The sequence below is a fragment of the Athene cunicularia genome (genome assembly GCF_003259725.1).
Source record: "Athene cunicularia isolate RWA chromosome Z unlocalized genomic scaffold, athCun1 chrZ_part4, whole genome shotgun sequence".
NCBI classification, from domain to species: Eukaryota; Metazoa; Chordata; class Aves; order Strigiformes; family Strigidae; genus Athene; species Athene cunicularia.
The window spans coordinates 2,054,236-2,074,686 of NW_020799145.1; the positions used below are offsets into that span (position 1 = coordinate 2,054,236).

The following is a 20,451-nucleotide window of genomic DNA, read 5'->3' on the forward strand; positions in this document are numbered from 1 at the left end:
CAGTTTTCCTCTTTCAATTTTGGCATTTTCTAAAGAAAAAAAAAGTTTGCTTAAAATTTCCACAAAACAATTCTAGTTTTGACTTTGACACAACCAGACCCATGCAGAAAAAATCCAAACCCCAAACTCAAACCTGCCAAAACATACATTTTTAATTTGGTTTCTGAGAGACAGCCTCTACCACAATATTCCTATATTGAGACCACAAACCAAATTTAACTTTCCTCTGTAAAATAATAAAGGAATTTGAATTTATATAATCAGTAAAGCTGAGAAGGAAAAAGAGGTAAGATGAATACAAAGTAATCAACATGGCAAAAATACAAAATACAAAACCACAAACACCAACAGAAAAAAAAATCAAGGAAGACTAGCAACTTACAAAGCATTATTATTTATATAAAGTTTAAAATTAACTTCGGCCTTTTTCCTTTATTTTAAAGTTACATAGAATGGATTTATCAGTCTATTTAAAGATCATGTTTTCACCCACATATCTTTAGTTTTATACATGGAAAGTTCTTAACTGTAAGATTTGCAGAGTAAGAACAATGCAAAAAGCAGCTGAACAAGACATTTTTGTGTACTTCAAATTAAGATAATGCTTTCACTTTTTTTCCAGGTCATCATGAGAATCTTTAGGATTCTTAAGTACGTAATTTCATAATAAACTTTCTATTCAGAATAACTGAAAAAATACCTAAAAATAACCTAAAGATATTATTTAGGCATACTGTTTGTTTCTTTTCTTCATCTTCACATGCCCTGAAATTAATATAGGGTACACAGACTTTGCTTTGTAGATGACTTTAAAAGGTCAAAAGCCAGCTAATTTAGAATTATTTGAACTTTATCTTGACATTTACACTATAATCCCCAAAACTGTCAAATGTATTAATTTGTCTTAACACAGGTGTAGAGCATAAGAAACAGATAACACTCTGCAATATACCATAAAGACATTTCATCTGACAAAATAAAGCCATGGGAGATGTAGTAGAAGATTACAAGCAACTAAGATGAAAAGATTAAGAGCAAAAAGTAGTAATAAAATAAAACAAACATTTAGAAGCAGGCTAAGCATGCAGAACAAGCAAGAGAGAGTGTATGTGAAGAAGAGACAACTTACATGGCTGTTGAGAAGAGAGCTTCTGTGAGTGGACAGACCATCAGACTTTTGCAGTGTCTCAATCGCCATTTCAATCTGATAATAGATGTCATTAAAAAAAGGACTCAAGACGAGATAGTAAAAAAGCCTGATCAGAGAAGTTTTGACAGATTGCTTACAGATCAATAGAAATGTCTGTTTTATTCCTGGCTAGGGCATATGTTCTACTAAAAGGCTTTATTATTCCAGAGTCCCAGTGAACACAAACCTCCCCAGTGAGGTCAGAAAGGCATTTTGCTTGCATATATACTTCAGGATCACAGCCTCAAAGTCCATTTTATTTTCCAACATGCTCAGGAAATTAAATTAGTGGATTTACTGGTGAGCTACACTGAAATAAAAAATAACCCTGATTGAACAAAAATGTCTTAAATTAAAAAAAAGAAAAAAATCCCTAAACAGAATTTTAAGAAAGGCCTCCATATGTTTTCCCTCTAACTATATCAGAAAGAGACATGCACAGCTTGCAATAAGAACTGAATTAGAAACAAAACTTCAACTTTCTGGAATCACAGAATCAAATCCCAAACCCAAATAATTCAATTGGTTTTCCACCGTTAGGTTCACTGGGACACAATATCACCCTTACTGCTGACAGCACCCTTTGCATATCCCCAGCTGCCAAAGTAAATGGAAAGTCAGGAGTTATACAGACTGAAGGATCCAGCTTTTGGAAAAGCAGATTTGTTCACAATAATTTTGACTTTTAAAAAGAAAAGAAAACACAGTACTACTAAAATATAAAGTGTTATTTCTTCAAATGCAAAATTTCAAATGCTCTCACATCTATCCCCATTCTTTTCTATTTTAGTATCAACAGATATTTCAATCAGTTCATAACAGCAGCATTAAATAAAAAAAATTAGAACCTAACTGTAATTTAACTGGGGAACTGGAAGAGCAAAACCAACAATGAAAATGACAGAGACAACGGGATGCGCAGTAAGAAAAGGCATGCAATTAATTAGCTACATTAAATGACCAAAATGAAAGCAATGGAAAGTACCACTTGCACTTTTAATAACACAATTTTCCATGTAGATATTTTTTATGAGCCCTCACTATCCTACTTCTAATATCACAGTACTATCCACAATTTAAGTGGTATGATTTACCAATATTGGCTGAGTTCACTCTCTCTGTAACAGAAACTGAAAAATACTACATTTGAATTTACTGTACATATAAATTAGCCTCTCCCTTTTTTTTACAGGACAACTGACAAGTATTTTATTGTAATAACTGTGAGGAATAATTTCTTGTTTCTCTCTTACAACTGTTTAATATTAGCTATACAAGCCTTTATATATAAAACATAATTAAAAATATGCAACTACTTTGTAAGAAAACATACTCCTCTTACACGGTAATAATGTGGCCTTTTTTTAATATTGTTTTCTTCTTCTGTGGAAAATACTATGAGGTCAAAGTACTCAATCACACAGGAAAGATCAAATTTTAATAGCATGCCACATGATAAAAACTACAAGCTTAAAACATCACCATAGTAATGTCCACTTACTACATACCATAGCCACAGAATTTCCCTTCTTAACACAATGCAATCAAACAATGAAGACCATATACACATTTAAATCCTAATTCTGAACCTTAGGTTATTTGTTCCACAATGGTTACTCCACAGCAGTGCTACAGCACCAAAGTTACACCTCTTGCTGCTCATTCCCACTACTGCACTACTCTCATTTTGTTGCTGCAGCTTGTGGCCTTGTTAGTTCAGAGACCTAATCTGTTAAAAAGTAGTAGCAATTGCACTTAAAAACAAAAGTGTTATTACAGATGACTCAATCCTCACTGCCATACTGCTTCAATACCTTTTGGTGCTATGCAGTGAGCCAAATAAACAGTTTATTTTTTATTTGTTTGGGGATTTTTTTCTGGAGTTTCTTTTAGATTTCACCAGTATAGCCATTGAAGACAATGAATTGTGTTCATGTTTACTGCACAGCATAAGCCAAGCAGTGTAGGTCACCACTAAAATGTTAATTACTTCACTGAGCTCAGAAAGATATGTGATCAATATTTAAAATAAGTCTTCATCATATTCTACTAGAGTAAGTTTTATGAGAAATTGTTCTCACTACTAATTATTTTGTTCATTACTTCTAGTCTAAATTTTGATACAATGAACTTTCAGCTTTACCTGGCATACATATCTCTTTATCACAGAAACCTTCCTATGTAGGCTATACAATCACTTAACTATTTTTGAGCATAAAATGTTTTTGATTTAAAGACAGATATTCCAGACACTAAATCATTCATCTTGCCCTTCCTGAAAATTTGCCGCTACTTTGTGTTTCTCTCTATTGGTGGTCCTCAGGGCTCAATTCTAGGGCCAGTTCTGTTTAATATATTTATCAGTGATCTGGATGCAGGAGCTGAATGCACCACTATCAAGTTCGCTGATAACAGCAAACAGGGAGATGCTGTTGACTGTCTTGAGGGATGAGAAGCCTCACAGAGGGATCTGGATAGATTGGAGTATTGGACAATCATCATTGAAAATAAAAGTGACAGTCAAAATGCCAGATTCTGCACTTGGGAAATAGTAACGTGGTCACAAGTATAAATTAGGAAAGGAATGGCTGGAGAGCCACTCTGCAGAAAGGGATCTGGGGGTGCTGGCTTACAGCAAGTTCAATATGACCCAGAGTGTGCCTTGGCAGACAAAAAGGCAAACCACATCTGTCCTGGTTCAGCTAGGATAGGGTTAAGTTTCCCCAGCAGGGGGAAGGGATCTCCAGCCAGGTTATTCATACCATGCTGACATCAGGTCCAGGTGCCAAGTGCAGGAAGGTTTCCTTTGGGCTTTTGTCTGGGGAAGCACACATGGAGGGCTGGCTGTGTCCATTGTGGTATTTCTCTGTATAGCTTTTGTCTTGTTTACTGTTATTGCTGTTTATTGCTGTTGTTATTGCTATTGTTGTTGTTTAGACTGTTGTTACACTGTTGTATTAAATCTTTCCTTATTTCAACCCTGGGGTTTGTGCCTCACTTCCAGCCTGACCGGCTGAGGGTGGGGAAGGGACAACGGCAACGTGGTTTCTGGTCCTGGCAGGGACCCACAACAACGTCCTGGGGTCATCACACACAGCATAACCAGCCAGTCAAAAGAGGGGATTATCCCACTGCATTCAGCGTTGGTGTGGCCTCACCTTGAGTTCTGTGTGCAGCTCTGGGCTCCACAACTTAAGAGGATGTGAAGCTCCTTGAATGCATCTGGAGGAGGGAAACAGAGCTCGTGAAAGGGCTGGAAGGAATGTCCTGTGAGGAGTGGCTGAGGACTCTGGGTTTGCCTAGTTTGGAGAAAAGGAGGCTGAGGGGTCACCTCACTGCTCTCTGCAGCTTCCTGAGGAGGGGAAGTGGAGTGGGAGGTGCTGAGCTCTGGGATCCAGTGATAAGACTTGGGGAATGGTTCAAAGCTGCACCAGGAGAGGTTCAGACTTGACATTAGGAAACATTTCTTTACTGAGGGGGTGATCAAACCCTAGAACGGTCTTCCTGGCGAGGTGGTCGATGCCCCAAGCCTGTCAGTGTTTAAGAGGTGTTTGGACAATAGCCATAACAACATGCTTTAACTTGTGGTCAGCCCTGAAGTGGTCAGGCAACTGGGCTAAGTGATCATTGGAGGTCCCTTCCAAATGAAATACTCTGTTTTACTCTATTCTCTTATTCCAGGCTTTTGGGTTTTCAGGATGATCTATGTGACACAGAGTGCATATAGGGAGTAATAGCTATGTGAGTAAAAAGTTATGTGAAGGATCTGATCCTTCAGGCTTTTAAGTTCTACGTTTTAGGCAGGGACTTTTATTTAGGTTTCAGAAAAACTGAACATCATTTCATTTCTATTCAAAACAGCATTTAAGTACATACACACATTAATTACATAGGTAATGCAGTAAGTTTTATTATGATGTTCTGTGGATAGAATATTAAAATAATTTAAAGATTTAAAATGATGTTCTGTATAAATACAAAAGGAAGACTAATATCCTGGTATTTTTAGCAATAAGCAGTGAGATATTCCAGGCACAACTAATTACATATACATCTGAAATGCGAAATGACAGCAAGAATTACACATTCATTTATTTGAATATGTGATCAGTCATATACTTCTATTCTTCTGTTAAGAAGACTAAACCCGTTATTTATTAAAATGTCCTGACTGATAACTGAAATGTACACTACCTCTTCCACTGCAACTCCAACTAAAGCATGTTAAATATTACACAACTAGTAGGAAAGAGAATCAGTTTGTATAGTAACATAAACAAGGGTGGACACTAAACTAGAGCATGATAGCTATGAAAACTATGATTATAGACTTGTTCTTTGTTTGCCAACTAAATTCCTGCCTTATACTCTAAAACAGTTGTAATGATTAAGGGTATTTCTGCAGGGTTAAAGAATTCAACAGTTTGATCCCAGTATATGCATCCAGAATCCTACAATGCTCTATCTTTATGTGATCTACTGATTTGAAAGTTATTAACTGTTCTTGTTAGTTTATGTCTTAGCTTTCTTTAATATATTACTAGATAAACAAATTATACATAATAGTCTCAGATGTGTATAGCAGAGACATAGCAAATACCTATCCAAAACCCACATTGAAAAAACCTGCCTTCCTCATAGGAAGAAGAAAGAAATAGTACTTTTTCATGGTTCAACTAATTAACACAAAGTATTTAGTTGTTCTGAGGAGGTCAGGACATAAAGAAAACAATTTGCAGTAATTTAAGATCTGAGGTTTTGTAATTAATCTGGATATCCTATAATTTATTTTCTGTATCTGCTTGCATCTGCAAACCACACTCCACCAGCAGCAAAGCAGGGAACTTCAGGTGGTATCTTAAAATTCAATACATTGTTGCATCACGTTCAAAAGAAATCGCTTCTGTCTCTTATCTCCGTACCTCCCATTCACAGTGTCTTTTAACCACTTCCAATCGTTTGCCCACTTAGGTTTTAAAGGAAGTGAAACTCTAAAGGAGCTTTTATCACATTCTCCATTATAAATAAATTACTAATTTACCATACATGTACAAGAAAGATTCGTTTGGTACAGCTAGCCAAGTCCTGGGTACTTGTGTCAACTGTGCTTACCTAAATAAGATGTATACACATTATGAACTAACCTGAAGCTACAGGATAAAGGGACTGGGGCGTTTTGAAAATGTGATGATTTTTTAGGATGCCACAAACATGCATTATTTATGGTGGCTTTCAATTCTGTTTCAGGATACAATATTTATGTATGCCATACTATTTTCTATAAATTAAGCTACAGAGTTGTGTTAAGCTGACAAATCTTGTCCAGGAAAAAGAAGCTTGAAAATGAAATAGTATTGACCACATTAAAAGAACTCAGGTATAGCCCTTAGAGCTGGAAGAATTAAATCTAAAAGATTTGCATTCCTCACAATAGACAAAGCTTTAGGAGCACCTGTAAATAGGTTCTAAGAAATTTTGCCTAAAAAATGAAACAGTACTATGAAGATAGAAAGTTACTTTTTTAAGTCTGTTGAAATGACAGAAATTTAAATATGCAGAAAGAGAAGAACACAAAAAGATGTAAAATAAGCAAGGTATTTTACAGATGCTGACCTTAAAAGAATGCTGATAAACCTTAAAAACAAGCATTTTTTTCCTAAAATGATTAATTGATAAATATAACATCCAAGTTTCACATACATAACACATACTGGTCAAAATACTTGCTGCAAATGCACACCTCCAGTAGTCTACATCAGGCATGCATACTGACTAATGAATATAATATGTTCTCTAGTGATTACAAAAGAAAGTATGGAGTCAACACAGGGTGAAAAGAACACCTAACTGCCATAGACTGGAAAAATGAGATGTTTGGAGTTTAGGTCAGACTACTTTCTCCTCCCCTAATTTTTGAATGAAACATTGCTGCCCATGTTTATAATCCTTGATGAAAGTTCTCAAACATATAGTCAAACTAATTCACCCTCTCTCCCCTGGTTCATCCAGTTCTTTGTATACCTCATACCCAGTATATACATCTTTAAAGAGATTCTAAACTTTTTTTTCTTTCTGGTCATTTTCCTTAAATTTGGCAAAAACATGTAAGGGAAAAAAATTATATGTCGATTATAAGGACTTCTAGAACATACACATTGCACCTAACACTGCAAAATACATGGAAGCACACTGGAATTACTCACACCAGAAAATCAGAATTGAGAAACTAAAAGGAAAGTTTAGTTCAGATTATTATTAACACCAAATCTGAAAACATTTATGGAAAGAGAGCCTTAGAGAGAAGCAGAATGACCTTTTTAGAACAAATCTGCATTTAATCAGAAATTTAAAAATTCAGTTCTTTAGAAAGGTGATGTCTCCATGTCACTGATAATCAGATTGTTATGAGAACATCAGTGGCAAGTCATCTTGCACCCAGTTTATGCATTTTCAAATAAAAGGAATTAACAGAAATTCTCACTGATTCAAAGATACCTTTTTTTTAATATGATTTTTTAAAAAAAACTGTGTTTCTCGCAACATTTTTTAATCAATAATTAGAATGCTACATTGGAATAAATTGGGTTTCCAACAGCACTCCATCCTGATTTTTGATACACAATGTGTTGGTTTAAGCCCTGCCGGGACCGGAGAGCACGTTGCCGTTGCCCCTCCCGCACCCACAGCTGGTCGGGGCTGGAAGTTAAGCACAGACCCCGGGGCTGAAATAAGAAGAAATTTAATACAACAGTGTGATAAACAATCTGAACAACAACAGTGGCAATAATAACAACAATAAACAGCAATAACAGTGAACAAGACAAACGATATACAGAGAAATACCGCTAAATGGTCACAGAAACAGGTTCCCGCCCCCGAGCCCGCCAAACAGCAAGGTAAAAAGGTTCTGCCCCTGGACCTGATGTCAGCATGGTATGAATAACCCGGCTGGAGATCCCTTCCCCCTCTCTCTCTGCTTGGGAAACCTAACCCTATCCTAGCTGAACCAGGACATAATCCACCCCTTTATTCTATACCATCTGCGTCATGTCCAGCTGCCATTTAGCAGTTAAGAGTAACAAACCAACAATTTACAAAGGCACAGCATAATTCACAGCATGTTCTCACCCAGAATCAAGTCCTCCTGTGGTACGCATCGGACCTCTCCATTGTCCTGCATCACCCACCAGGTGCAACCAGGTCCTTGGGCAAAAGCAATCCCGTGGATGGGTTTGCCTTTACCTTTGTCTGGCGCAGGACTAAACCAGACCATTTTTCCCAATACATTCCTCATGTGCACCACAGGGACTTTATCCCCATCTACAGCACGTGGAGGTCTTGACTGAGCCGGGCCAGCTCGACTGGCAGATCCTCTTGTGTTGACTAGCCAGGTGGCCTTTACTAGATGCATGTCCCAGTCTTTGAAGGTGCCGCCTCCCAGTGCTTTCAATGTGGTTTTTAACAGTCCATTGTAGTGCTCGATCTTCCCAGAGGCTGGTGCGTGGTAGGGGATATGGTAGACCCACTCGATGCCGTGTTCTTCTGCCCAGGCATTTATGAGGTTGTTTTGGAAGTGGGTCCCGTTGTCTGACTCAATTCTCTCTGGGGTGCCGTGTCGTCAGAGGACTTGGGTTTCAAGGCCCAGGATGGTGTTCCGGGCGGTGGCGTGGGGTGCTGGGTAAGCTTCCAGCCATCCAGTGGTTACTTCCACCATTGTGAGCCCGTGGCGCTTCCTGTGGCGGGTCTGTGGCAGTGTGATGTAGTCGATCTGCCAGGCCTCTCCATAGCTCTATTTCAGCCATCGCTCTCCATTTCGCTGGGGCTTCACCCGCTTGGCATGTTTGATTTCAGCACACGTCTCACATGCGTGGATGATCTCTGCAATGGTGTCAATGGTGAGGTCCACCCCTCGATCTCGAGCCCACCTGTATGTTGCATCTCTACCTTGGTGGCCCGAGGTCTCATGGGCCCACCGGGCTATGAGCAGTTCACCTTTGCGCTGCCAGTCCAAGTCCACCTGAGCCACTCTGATCTTAGCAGCTTGGTCTGCCTGCTGGTTGTGTCGATGTTTATCAGTGGCCCGACTCTTGGGTACGTGGGCATCCACATGGCGCACCTTCACAACAAGGCTTTCCACATGGGCTGCAATGTCCTGCCCATGAGTGGGTGTAGAGGTAGAGCCTTGGCCACTTTTCACGCTCAGCAATATCCAAAGCAAGCTGGATGTCTTTCACCTCTGCGAATTGGCTCGATTCACCCTGTCCCTCAGCTGCTTCAGTGACCCGTCGTGTGGGACTCCACACAGCAGCCTTTCAGCGTCGATGTTTTCCCACAATGTGACAAGACCCATCAGTGAACAGGACATATCCCTTCTCCTCATCCGGCAGCTTGTTACATGGTTGGGCCTCCCTTAGCACGTGTCACCTCCTGTTCTGGTGACATCCCGGAATCTTTGCTCTCTGGCCAGTTCGTAATCACCTCTAGTATCCCTGGGCGGCTGGGGTTCCCTATTCGAGCCCGTTGTGTTATCAACACAACCCATTTACTCCATGTGGCATCGGTTGCATGATGCGTGGAGGAGGCTTTTCCTTTGAACATCCACCCCAGCACCGGCAGTCGGGGTGCCAGGAGGAGCTGTGTTTCAGTGCCAACCACTTCTGAGGCAGCCCAAACTCCTTCGTACGCTGCCAGTATCTCCTTCTCAGCTGGTGTATAATTAGCTTCAGAGCCTTTGTATCCCCGGCTCCAAAAGCCCAGAGGTCGGCCTCGGGTCTCCCCAGGTGCTCTCTGCCAGAGGCTCCAGGTAGGGCCGTTCTCCCCAGCTGCGGTGTAGAGCATGTTCTTAACCTCCTGCCCTTCCCGGACTGGCCCGAGGGCTACTGCTTGGGCAATCTCCTGCTTAATCTGTTCAAAGGATTGTTGTTGCTCAGGGCCCCATGCAAAATCGTTCTTCTTACAGGATACATGGTAGAGAGGGCTCACAATCAGGCTGTTGTTCGGGATGTGCATCCTCCAGAACCCCACAGCGCCCAGGAAAGACTGAGTCTCCTTTTGAGAGGTTGGTGGGGCCATGGCTGTTATCTTGTTTATCACCTCCATCGGGATGTGGCAACGCCCATCTTGCCATTTTATTCCTAGGAATTGAATTTCCTTTGCAGGCCCCTTGACTTTCTTTTGCCTAATGACAAAGCCGGCCCTCAGGAGGATTTCAATTATCTTCTTCCCTTTCTCAAAGACTTCCTCGGCCATGTCCCCCCATACAATGATGTCATCAATGTCCTGCAGGTGTTCTGGAGCCCCACCTCTCTCCAGTGCAGTATGGACCAGTCCATGGCAAATGGTGGAGCTGTGGTTCCACCCCTGGGGCAATCAATTCCAGGTGTACTGGATGACTCTCCAAGGGAACGCAAACTGTGGCCTGCACTCTGGCGCTATCGGAATGGAGAAGAACGCATCAGCAATGTCAGTCCTGGCGTACCACTTGGCTGCCTTCGACTCCAGTTCATACTGGAGCTCTAGCATGTCCGGCACTGCAGCACTCATTGCTGGTGTAACTTCATTCAGGCCACGGTAGTCCACAGTTAGCCTCCATTCACCATTAGGCTTTCTCACTGTCCATACAGGGCTGTTGAAGGGGGAGTGAGTTTTGCTGATCACCTTCTGGCTTTCTAGTTGACGGATCAGCTGATGGATGGGCACCAGGGAATCTCGGTTGGTGCGGTACTGCCGCCGGTGCACCGTCCTGGTAGCAATCGGCACTCGCTGCTCCTCAACCTTAAGCCGCCCCACCACTGAGGAATCCTCTGAGAGGCCGGGTAAGGTGGACAACTGTTCAACCTCCTCCAGGGCAGCTACACCAAAAGCCCACCAGTACCCTTTATACATTTTCCACCGATAACAAACGTCACCACAGGGATCATAAACTAGATATAAGGAGTAATCTAGCCCCACCACGCAAAGAAGCGGGCCAGCATTGCGAATATTTTCTTATCAAACAAATACAAACAGAAAAATTACACCCAACAGATTGCTCTATCATACTCTGGTCAGGGTCTGTCCCTTTTTTATTCTTATTCCGAGCCCCATGTTGGGTGCCAATTAAGTCTGTGCAGGTTTAAGCCCAGCCGGGACTGGAGAGTACGTTGCCGTTGCCCCTCCCGCACCCGCAGCCAGTCAGGCTGGAAGTTAAGCGCAGACCCTGGGCTAAAATTAGAAGAAAGTTAATACAACAGAGTGATAAAACAATCTGAACAACAACAGTGGCAATGATAACAACAATAAACAGCAATAACAATGAACAAAACAAATGATATACAGAGAAATACCGGTAAATGCTCACAGAAACAGGTTCCCACCCCCAAGCCCGCCAAAGAGCAAGGTAAAAAGTTTCTGCCCCTGGACCTGACGTCAGCACAGTATGAATAACCCGGCTGGAGATCCCTTCCCCCTCTCTCTCTGCTGGGGAAACCTAACCCTATCCTAGCTGAACCAGGACACACAAATACCAGAGCAAATATTCAATTGCCAAAACTAGAAACAACCTATGGAGGTGCTACAGGGATTTTATGCAGAAAACACACCAAAAGCCAATGACTGAAACCTAGAGCCAGACTGCATTGTAAAAGAAACAAGGAGCACAGGCAGGTGGTGTTAGAACGCAGACAGGGTAGGTGTGGCTGACCTTCGTGGGTCATTATCCTTTTTCCCAACATTCCTTGTCTTGTGAAAAGGGCACAGTCTCAACTGAAGACATTACAGTGAAGCAGCAAGGCACTCAAAGGGGCAGAGAAAGACATAAGTTCGTTTGGCTACACTGCTAGACTTAAACCTCTGGAAGAGAGAGGGAGAAGCCATGTGCTCTACAGCTCTGAAGAAGAAACCAAAGATGGAGGAAAAGTCTGGAAGGCAGAGGTTTACAAAGGCACAAGATCCACAAATCCTCTAAACTTCCCACCTCTCTAGTTAATTCATACCACATAAATGTTTGGGTTTGTTTTGGTTTTTTTTTTTAAGCAGTAGTAGTGATTAACCATTCTTATGACTCATTTAAAAGACAAAAAAAAAAAAAAACAAAACAAAAAAACTATCTGCCTTACTCTATTTGGAAATGTTACTATGCTCAGTTCAGGAAGTCATAAGTAAATGTCTTGCCAGTATAAGAGGTCAGACCAAATGATCTAATAATCCTTTGTAGCATAAATATCTGTACATCTTGAAGTTGATCAGAAATGGTTTGTTTTATGCTAAAATGGATCCAGCTGAATAAAAATTACCAGAAAAGCCAGGGAGGAAAAAGTTCCTCTACCAAGAAAGAGATTAATAAATAAAATCTCATCTCAAACTGTTTTTCAAATTATAATCCCTCAACATTTAAACATATTTCACTTTTTGTTCTTGAAATAATTATAATACTTCCACTAAAATGATATTATCAGGATATGATATTTACACTGGGCCTTCTTTCCTGTCACTTCCCTCCATTAAATACAACAGGTAGACACCATCCCTCCTTTAAACTTCAGATCAAATTTTGCATGCTGTGCTTACTACCAGAAATAACAATTTGTAGTGGTACATTATATCCATACTAATATTGCTTTTATTTTCATGACATTTACATTTGCACTGAAATAGGATAAATCTCTGCAACAGCATAAGTGGATACCTCCTGTGGTTGATGATGACTGAAGAATGACAACTGTAACTGCAGATCAGTCATAAAGCTTGTTAGAAAACAAAACTGATAGATGTAAGCCTCGCACTGGCTGACAAGCATAACAACATACTTAGTACTAGAAACTACATGAATTTTTTAACCTTGTGATATTATGAAATATGATTAGATCATCCTGTTTTATCAAAGAACAGTCTTTAGACATTTACATATGGGAAAAAATTGTAAGGTGATTTAGATTTCATTGTTAACAAGAAAATCCAATTTCCTAGTTAGTCTCCTAAATACAGCTGCCCCTTCTTTAATGATAGCTGTCAACAAACCAAACAGACAACTCTTTCACACAGGTTTCTTCATGAAACTTCAAATACACATCCAGCTAGGGTAAATCACTTCTTGTTCAATGCAATTTATCCTTGCTCAATCCACATATATTCATGTGAAAATGGTAGTTTTGGAAAGCTATTTATCTAGTTAATATCTTATACAGAAGGTCTTATAATTTAATAATTTCTGTTTTAGTGAAAAAACCCTTTATAGTAAGTAGATAAGTAGTTTAATAGGCCAGAAAAGGGTATAATGGGAAGAAGCAATGAAATCAATTGAAATGAAGTAAGTAAAGAAAATGCTAACAAATGTTCTTCATGCATATGAACATAAACCACTACTGTATATATGTTGGAATAGTTTTATTAGTCCACAATTCTTAATATTTTGGCAACAAAAACACTGCTATTGCCTGATACAGCTTAAGCAGGACAGCTTTCTTGTATGAATGTCTGACAGAAATTAAAACAAATTAAATGTTACTAACAAAATATTAGCTCTTTATTAAACCTGTAGTAGATCTCAGAATTACATTGAACCATGAAGAAAATAAAGTGAAAGTAGACTTAAAGAAGGGTCTGAGTCTCTTTTATTGAATTCTGTATAAATGTATAAACCAAATATCATACCTGATAAAAAGTAAATTAGATTTTTAAGTTTCATCAAAGATACAGTTAATAAGATGGACTTATTTTATACATTTGAATTTTAACCTGAAACAGTTTTGTTTGTTTCTTTTAATTTAAGCTAGATGTATCTGAAATAGATAACATAAATAATACAGTTCATTTGCTTGTTACAGAAGGTAATGATTTGATTAGTAAGGGTGAATAGCAACAAAACAAATGAAGTTATCAGTTGAAAAGAGTGAACAGAACTAGTAATTCTACTGCAAAAGTAAAGAGAGCTTGTGATGACCACACGTGTAAGTAAATTCTTATTAATTTGTATATCCTTTGTCTCCACATGAAAATTATCCTAACTAATTCAACATTTGGAATATTTTCTCAGTATTATACTTAGCAAACCAGCCTGGATACATGTCATTTTGATAACTCCAATAAATTCTCTATACAAGAATTAAAAAGTTATGATGGTAAAGATCAGATGAGGATCACGAGTGAAACAAGCTCTACCTATCTAAGGTGCAATCCAAATAAAATATTACAATGTTCTATTTTCCATAGTTTAATCATGCCCTCTAGTAAAATGAAAACAAACTTGGTGCTTTAAGTTTAAGCTGAACCTTTTGTGTTTCAACTGACTCTTGAATATTTCAGTTGAACCATACACACCAAGAGCCTAAAAATTAAAATCTAAAATCATGTTCTGTCCCACTTCCTTAGCAAGAAACTTATTTCTAATATATTCTAATGTCTCATACTTGCAGAACTACACTATAAAAAATAAACAGCACCTTAAAAACCAGAGGAAAGTATTTTAGTGTTAAAAGTGCAATTTAGTAATTGGAATTTCATTAGTGTATTTTTCTATTCTCAAACACAAGTTGATGTAACAGTATAGAAGTCACTCAGAGAAACTAAAACAGGCTGTTTTATTGACATATGAAGCAAGAGAAAGATGTTGCTGAAGGTATGAACCTTAGATTTTGTTCAATTTGAGCAAATTTTACTTCTAATTTTGGCAAAACATTAGAAATGTCTTTAATTTGCAAAATATGCATGGAGTTTTGATATTATTCAAATAATTCTAGGATAACCTACTACTCATTTGTGCTTACTTGATGCATTAAAGCCTCACCTGATTTCACATTCAGTTAAGCATTTCCACTGACTGAATTCCACTGTCAGTGAATAAAATACAGCTTATAGCACGATGTGCAAAATACAAAAATGCATCTGTTCTTATTTGATTATGGAAAAGACTAGCATGATCTCTAAAAGAGGCAATTATTTGTCTTCAACTGTAGAACAATTTAAAACAACACAGAGAACATAGGAATATCATTGACATTTAAGTGTTTAAAGAAAAATCTCTTTCAAATTTCATTCCATCTAGACATTCTATTCCTTACTTACGCCTATAGAAAACTGTGTTTTGCCTGTGCTTAGGAATCATAAAATCAGGTGAAAAAGTACAAAAAATACTTCCAAATAAGTAAAATGAGAGAGTATTTTAAAGGAAAAAAGAGAACAGTCAAGTTCACAGAATCACAGAAACATCTAGGTTGGAAAAGACCTTGAAGATCACCTAGTCCAACCATTAACCTCACACTGACAGTTCTAAACTACATCATATCCTTAAGCACTATATCAACCCTATGTCAAGTTAGTCTTGATTTTAATTAAATGAATCTGAAAGAGGAACACTTCTTTTTTTCAGAAACTGTTTTTCTATTAAAGTAATAAAATTCAAGCAAATATTAATATACACTGTTTTTTATTTTGTAACTCAAATATAAAATTCTCTGTTGCTAAGAGCTTCCACTATGTTACTGATATTTATACTATTCATGAATTATGACTCTAACATTTTTATTCTCAGTAAATACTACTACAGTTTTTTAATTAAATAATTCTTTATATTGTACAAAAATGTTGTATTTATCCATACCAACCACCTTAAGAATCAAAATAGATTTTATCATATTGTTTGAATTATCCAGTGCTATCCTAAACTTTCATCATAATTCTAAATAGAAGAGTGTTAGATTTTTACTCATTACATTGATTCCTAAAATAAAGTCCCCTAATTTCATTGCCCTTTTGAGTACTGATGATTCTGTATTATTAATAATGCTTTATCTTCTTCACCATGTTTTTCAACTCTTCTGTGGTGGATTTATGTGTGTGGTGGGTTTTTTTGGTACCAGGGAAAGGGGCTACAGCAGTGGACCTGTGAGAAGCTTCTCCAAGCTCCCCTGGTTCAAGTCAGACACACCTCTTAAGAAGGGGCACCTGGGAGGAGAAGCATGAGTTGTGAGGAAGATTTGGGGAGAGGGGACACACCTACGCAAACACTTCCAGGTTAGTGGAAGAAAGGAGGAAGAGGGGAGGGAGAGGTTCACTTGAGCATTAGAACCCCTGCAGCCCATGGTGAGAGGGCAGGCTGTCCCCCTGCAGCCCACGGAGGTCACCAATGGAGCCAATGCCGACCTGCAGCCTGTGGAGGACCCCACACCAGAGAAGCTGGCTGCACCTGAAGGCCAGCACTCTGAGGAAAGTCTGTGCCAGAGCAGTCTGTTGCTGGGAGGACTATGACATGCAGGAGGGACCCACGCTAGAGCAGTTTGTAAATAGCTGCAGCCCATGGGAGGGAGCAGTTTCTGAAGAGCTTCCATGGTAAGAACTCATGTTGGACAAAGTTTGTGGAAGACTGCCTCCTGTGAGAGGGACCCCGTGCTGGAGCAGGGGAAGAGTGTGAGGAGTGTTCCCCATGAGGAGGAAGGAATGGTAGGAATGACTGCAACCCCCATCTCCTGCACCACTGGTAGGGAGGAAGTAGAGAAACTGGGAGCAATGCTGAGCCCAGGAAGGAGGGGTAGGGCGAATGGGTTCCCAAAATGTGTTTATACTTCTCACTGTCCTACTCTGTTTGTTAAGTGGTGGTGGTGGTGTTTGAGTGAAATTAATGTTCTCTTTCTTCCCCAACTGAGTCTGTCTTTTGCCTGACCATAACAGGTGAGTCAATCCCTCCCAGTCCTTGTCTTGATTCCTGAACTTTTTTATTTATTTCTCCTTCCCATTCATGGGAAGAAGGAGTGAGTGAGCTGCTGCATGGTGTTCAGTTGCCCTCTGGGCTTTAAACCATCTTCCTACAGTTCTCTTCCCCATTACTTCCAAATCTCTACATCCAAACCAGAATACCCAAATGAATTAGGTAAAAGTATTCATTAGGACTATGCAGCAAAGCTAGACTAGATATAAACCCATTTTCATAATTGAAGTAAGGGCCGATTGAGTAAGCTCTTAAGGGAAAGATCTCTGTTTAAGTGTCCACAATATTATCTATCACAGTTGTAACAGAATTAATCTTCTCACAGCATTGTGAGACACTTCCCACAATCAGCTTTTAATCTGAAACAGACTTTGGAGCCATACCAGAGATAAATAAGGACAGTGTCAAAATGTAGTATCTCAGTATTCTAAACAATTGGAAATAAGCCACCAAACCTACAAAAATATTGAGCAAACAAACTGCAAATGCAGGGAAGTTACAGATACCTATCTGTAAGTTACATTATTTAACATTTACATCTAATGTAGTCTGTCTTCATGTTCAAGTTCTCACAGCATTCTTACTCCTGTATCTGACATATATATATATATGTGTATATATATATATATATATTTTACTTATTTTACAAAAAGTACTATGCAGTACTTACTCTGATAACATAATATTGCTACACATTATCACAAAAACCATGTCAGTCTGCAACAACATCTGAGTGACTAAGAAAGAAGTCTCAAAGATTCTGCATCAGTCCGAAATACTTACGGTTGCTGGGGAGGCGCGTGTTGTATGAGTCACTGAATGACCAGAATTTTCCATTGAGTTGCCAATCAGATAGGTCCCTCCTGAGCTGCTAATGAGTTGTCCTCCTGTGACACCCATCTGAATGCCTCCAGTGCCCACCATGCTATGAGACGAGACCACTGTTGTCACCTGTGCAGAACTTCCTTGAGTATCAAAATAATTTCCCCCAGTATTTTGACTGTACATCTGGGTTTCTGTGTAAGGATAAGTTGTTGATCGGCTTCAAGAAAAGAAAACAAAAGGAGAAGAAATTATTTGTATTACTCATTTAGCAGAGAGAAATGTTATAATTCTAGAAATGTATGAACAATAGCTATACAAAATTAGAGATTGGCAAACAATCTTTGCCTCCTCAGAGACTAACATTAAATCAAGTCAAAGAACTAAATAACTAATTCAGTGACAATCCACCAAACCTTACAGAAAAATTTGCCATTCTTACCTGAAGAGAAGGAGAGAATGGAAGTATGACAAAAATTGAGGAGACAGGCAGAAAGAACTCATCCAATTATTAATATATTGCAAAGCAATTTGTAAAGCTCCATCTGTTTTAACTTTTTTCAATGTGACAATAAAATTTTGAATGTTAGTCAGATGTTATATATTTAGTATTCTGTGCACATTCCAAAACTACAAACAAGTCATACAAATGCCAGCCAAGTGAGTCCAATGTTCAAGAATCCTACGCTACCTATTGTTTTAAAATTCATTAAAGCTCTTAGCTGAAGCTTGAAATTCTGAGTTCACTGTATTTTGGGAAATTCAGTTATTTTTACACAGAAAATTAAAAACTGGACATGAATTCATGTTATGATAAAAAAACTTCTTTTAAGAAATAGGCCAAAACAGAACTATGACCTGTAAAAAGGTCACAAAGATGAAAGAAGTTAAAGCTATGCACCAGTAACATTTTAAAAATCACTTTCAATTATGAAACTTTCATGCCTTGTTAACCAATTCACCCTAACAAACTGTTCAGCTACTGAAACCTATCATGTTCCATGTTCTTAGTCACTCATCTCAAATCTTCATTCTTCATAGATTATAATCTATTTATAGTTTTCAAATGCATTTGTTCCCATGATCTTCAAATCAATGCATTTCAAAATTGTTAAGTAAATACCACTCATTATTTCAAAGGCCAGATTCCTCGTTTTGGAGAAGTCTATTTGGAAATTTTATTCTGTTTCGTGACTGCTAATCTTTGTATCTAAGCAAGCATCAGGATAGAAAGGTCAAAAGGTAAAAACCAGTCATTTTACTCAACAATTAGTTTTCTTATTTAAGCATAAAAATATATAGTAATGCTTGTAATCAACACGCAACACCATTTTGAAATCCAAAGTTTTCTATTAACTTGGAGTTGCATATGCTGAAATGCACTTAGTCCAAGTAAATTTTAGAAGTATTATGATTCAGAGAAACAGAGGTGCTCCATCTCTGCATGTCTCCAACTCGTTTAGAAATTTCAAACAAAACACTGTATCATGCAACACCATGCAAATAAACAAAATCAACAAAAAAAATCAGACATTTTTGTCCAAAAACACAAGAAGAGAAAGCAGCATTCGCATTTTATGAGATAAACTGGTGATTAATACATCTATTCCCCTTTATCTAGACAAAGATTAGCTTATCAGTATATAGAAAAGGTCATAGCAATTTACTGTTTGCTGCTATGTTTTTTTAATTATGAAAACTTACACAAGGTTAATGAATTAATTAGTAAAGAATGGACTAAGAGATAATGATTCCTTCTTTAGCTCCATAAAGTTACTTTTAAATAAATGAAGAACGTACAGCACCTTGTCAACAACCAGTCAGAACTTCAGTTGTATTAACTATGCCACAGCAGTTTCTCTGTTTCTGTTCAGAGACTTTCAAAAACTTCAGAACTTCAGTTTTAAAATTCTAAGTGTTTCATAAGCCTAATACTACATTATTTGCACTTATCCCTCCTTAAGCTACCTAAATATTTTCCTTTTTGAGTATTTCAAAAGCTTCAAGATCAGCTGCAAGAAACTTGGAAGTTAATCTAAAAGAAATGCAGTCTACTGACAACATAGCAAAATAGTTATTTTCGGGATTAATGCTCAAGACGACAGTTAATCTATTACATTAAATTATGCCTCGTGTTAATCTAACATTTCTTTTGGAGAGTTAAAATCAGTTGATTTTTCCCTTGTAATAACCTAGGTATGTGTTTATGTACCATGCAGGTCCCAAATAATCCATTTTATCAGGCCAAGGTATCATTGTTTACACTGCGATACCATTGTAATAACCAAGATAACCACTAGCAGAGCTGACACTGCATCTGTCTCAGAATCACACAACTAACAGAATGTGAAGAGTGCTACGGAGCAGAGGACAGTACAGGAAAAAGTAATGCTGGAAGGTCAGGGGAAACAGTTCACGCAAATGATCAAGGGCCTGAACACTGTAATTTCTCCCATAGAGGCATGAAAAACTTGTTATCAATATCAGGTATCATTAAGGAAAGGAATGAAAGGACAAGGCCATTGTTGACAATAAAATGTAGACATGGCTAGGGGAAAAAGACTGTCCAAAAGATGTGATAGAACAAATCTACCTTGCAGAAGTGGAATTAGAACAGGCATTTCTTTGAAGCCATGCAAACTCTAGTGAACGCTCAAACTTTTACAAGAAAATGAAGTCATGGACTAGTCTGGACTAAGGAAAGAAAAGGAAGTGCTTGTTTGCTTTTTACCTTGTTTAGATCTGTATATCATATATACTC

At 38.4% G+C, this 20,451-nt stretch overlaps 1 protein-coding gene across 5 annotated transcripts in view; it reads right to left on the reverse strand.

Moving 5' to 3' along the window:
- RFX3 (regulatory factor X3) overlaps positions 1-20,451 on the reverse strand; it is a 144,063-nt gene that overhangs the window by 33,369 nt on the left and 90,243 nt on the right. For 4 of the 5 annotated variants that reach the window (XM_026866797.1, XM_026866798.1, XM_026866800.1 and 1 more), the window contains exons 4-5: positions 17,652-17,910; positions 1,130-1,204 (exon numbers count right to left, since the gene is read on the reverse strand). In XM_026866797.1, coding sequence (XP_026722598.1) covers positions 1,130-1,204; positions 17,652-17,910 — 334 coding nt within the window. The remainder of the gene's footprint in view (positions 1-1,129; positions 1,205-17,651; positions 17,911-20,451) is intronic. The other variant, XM_026866799.1, reaches the window with a different exon arrangement.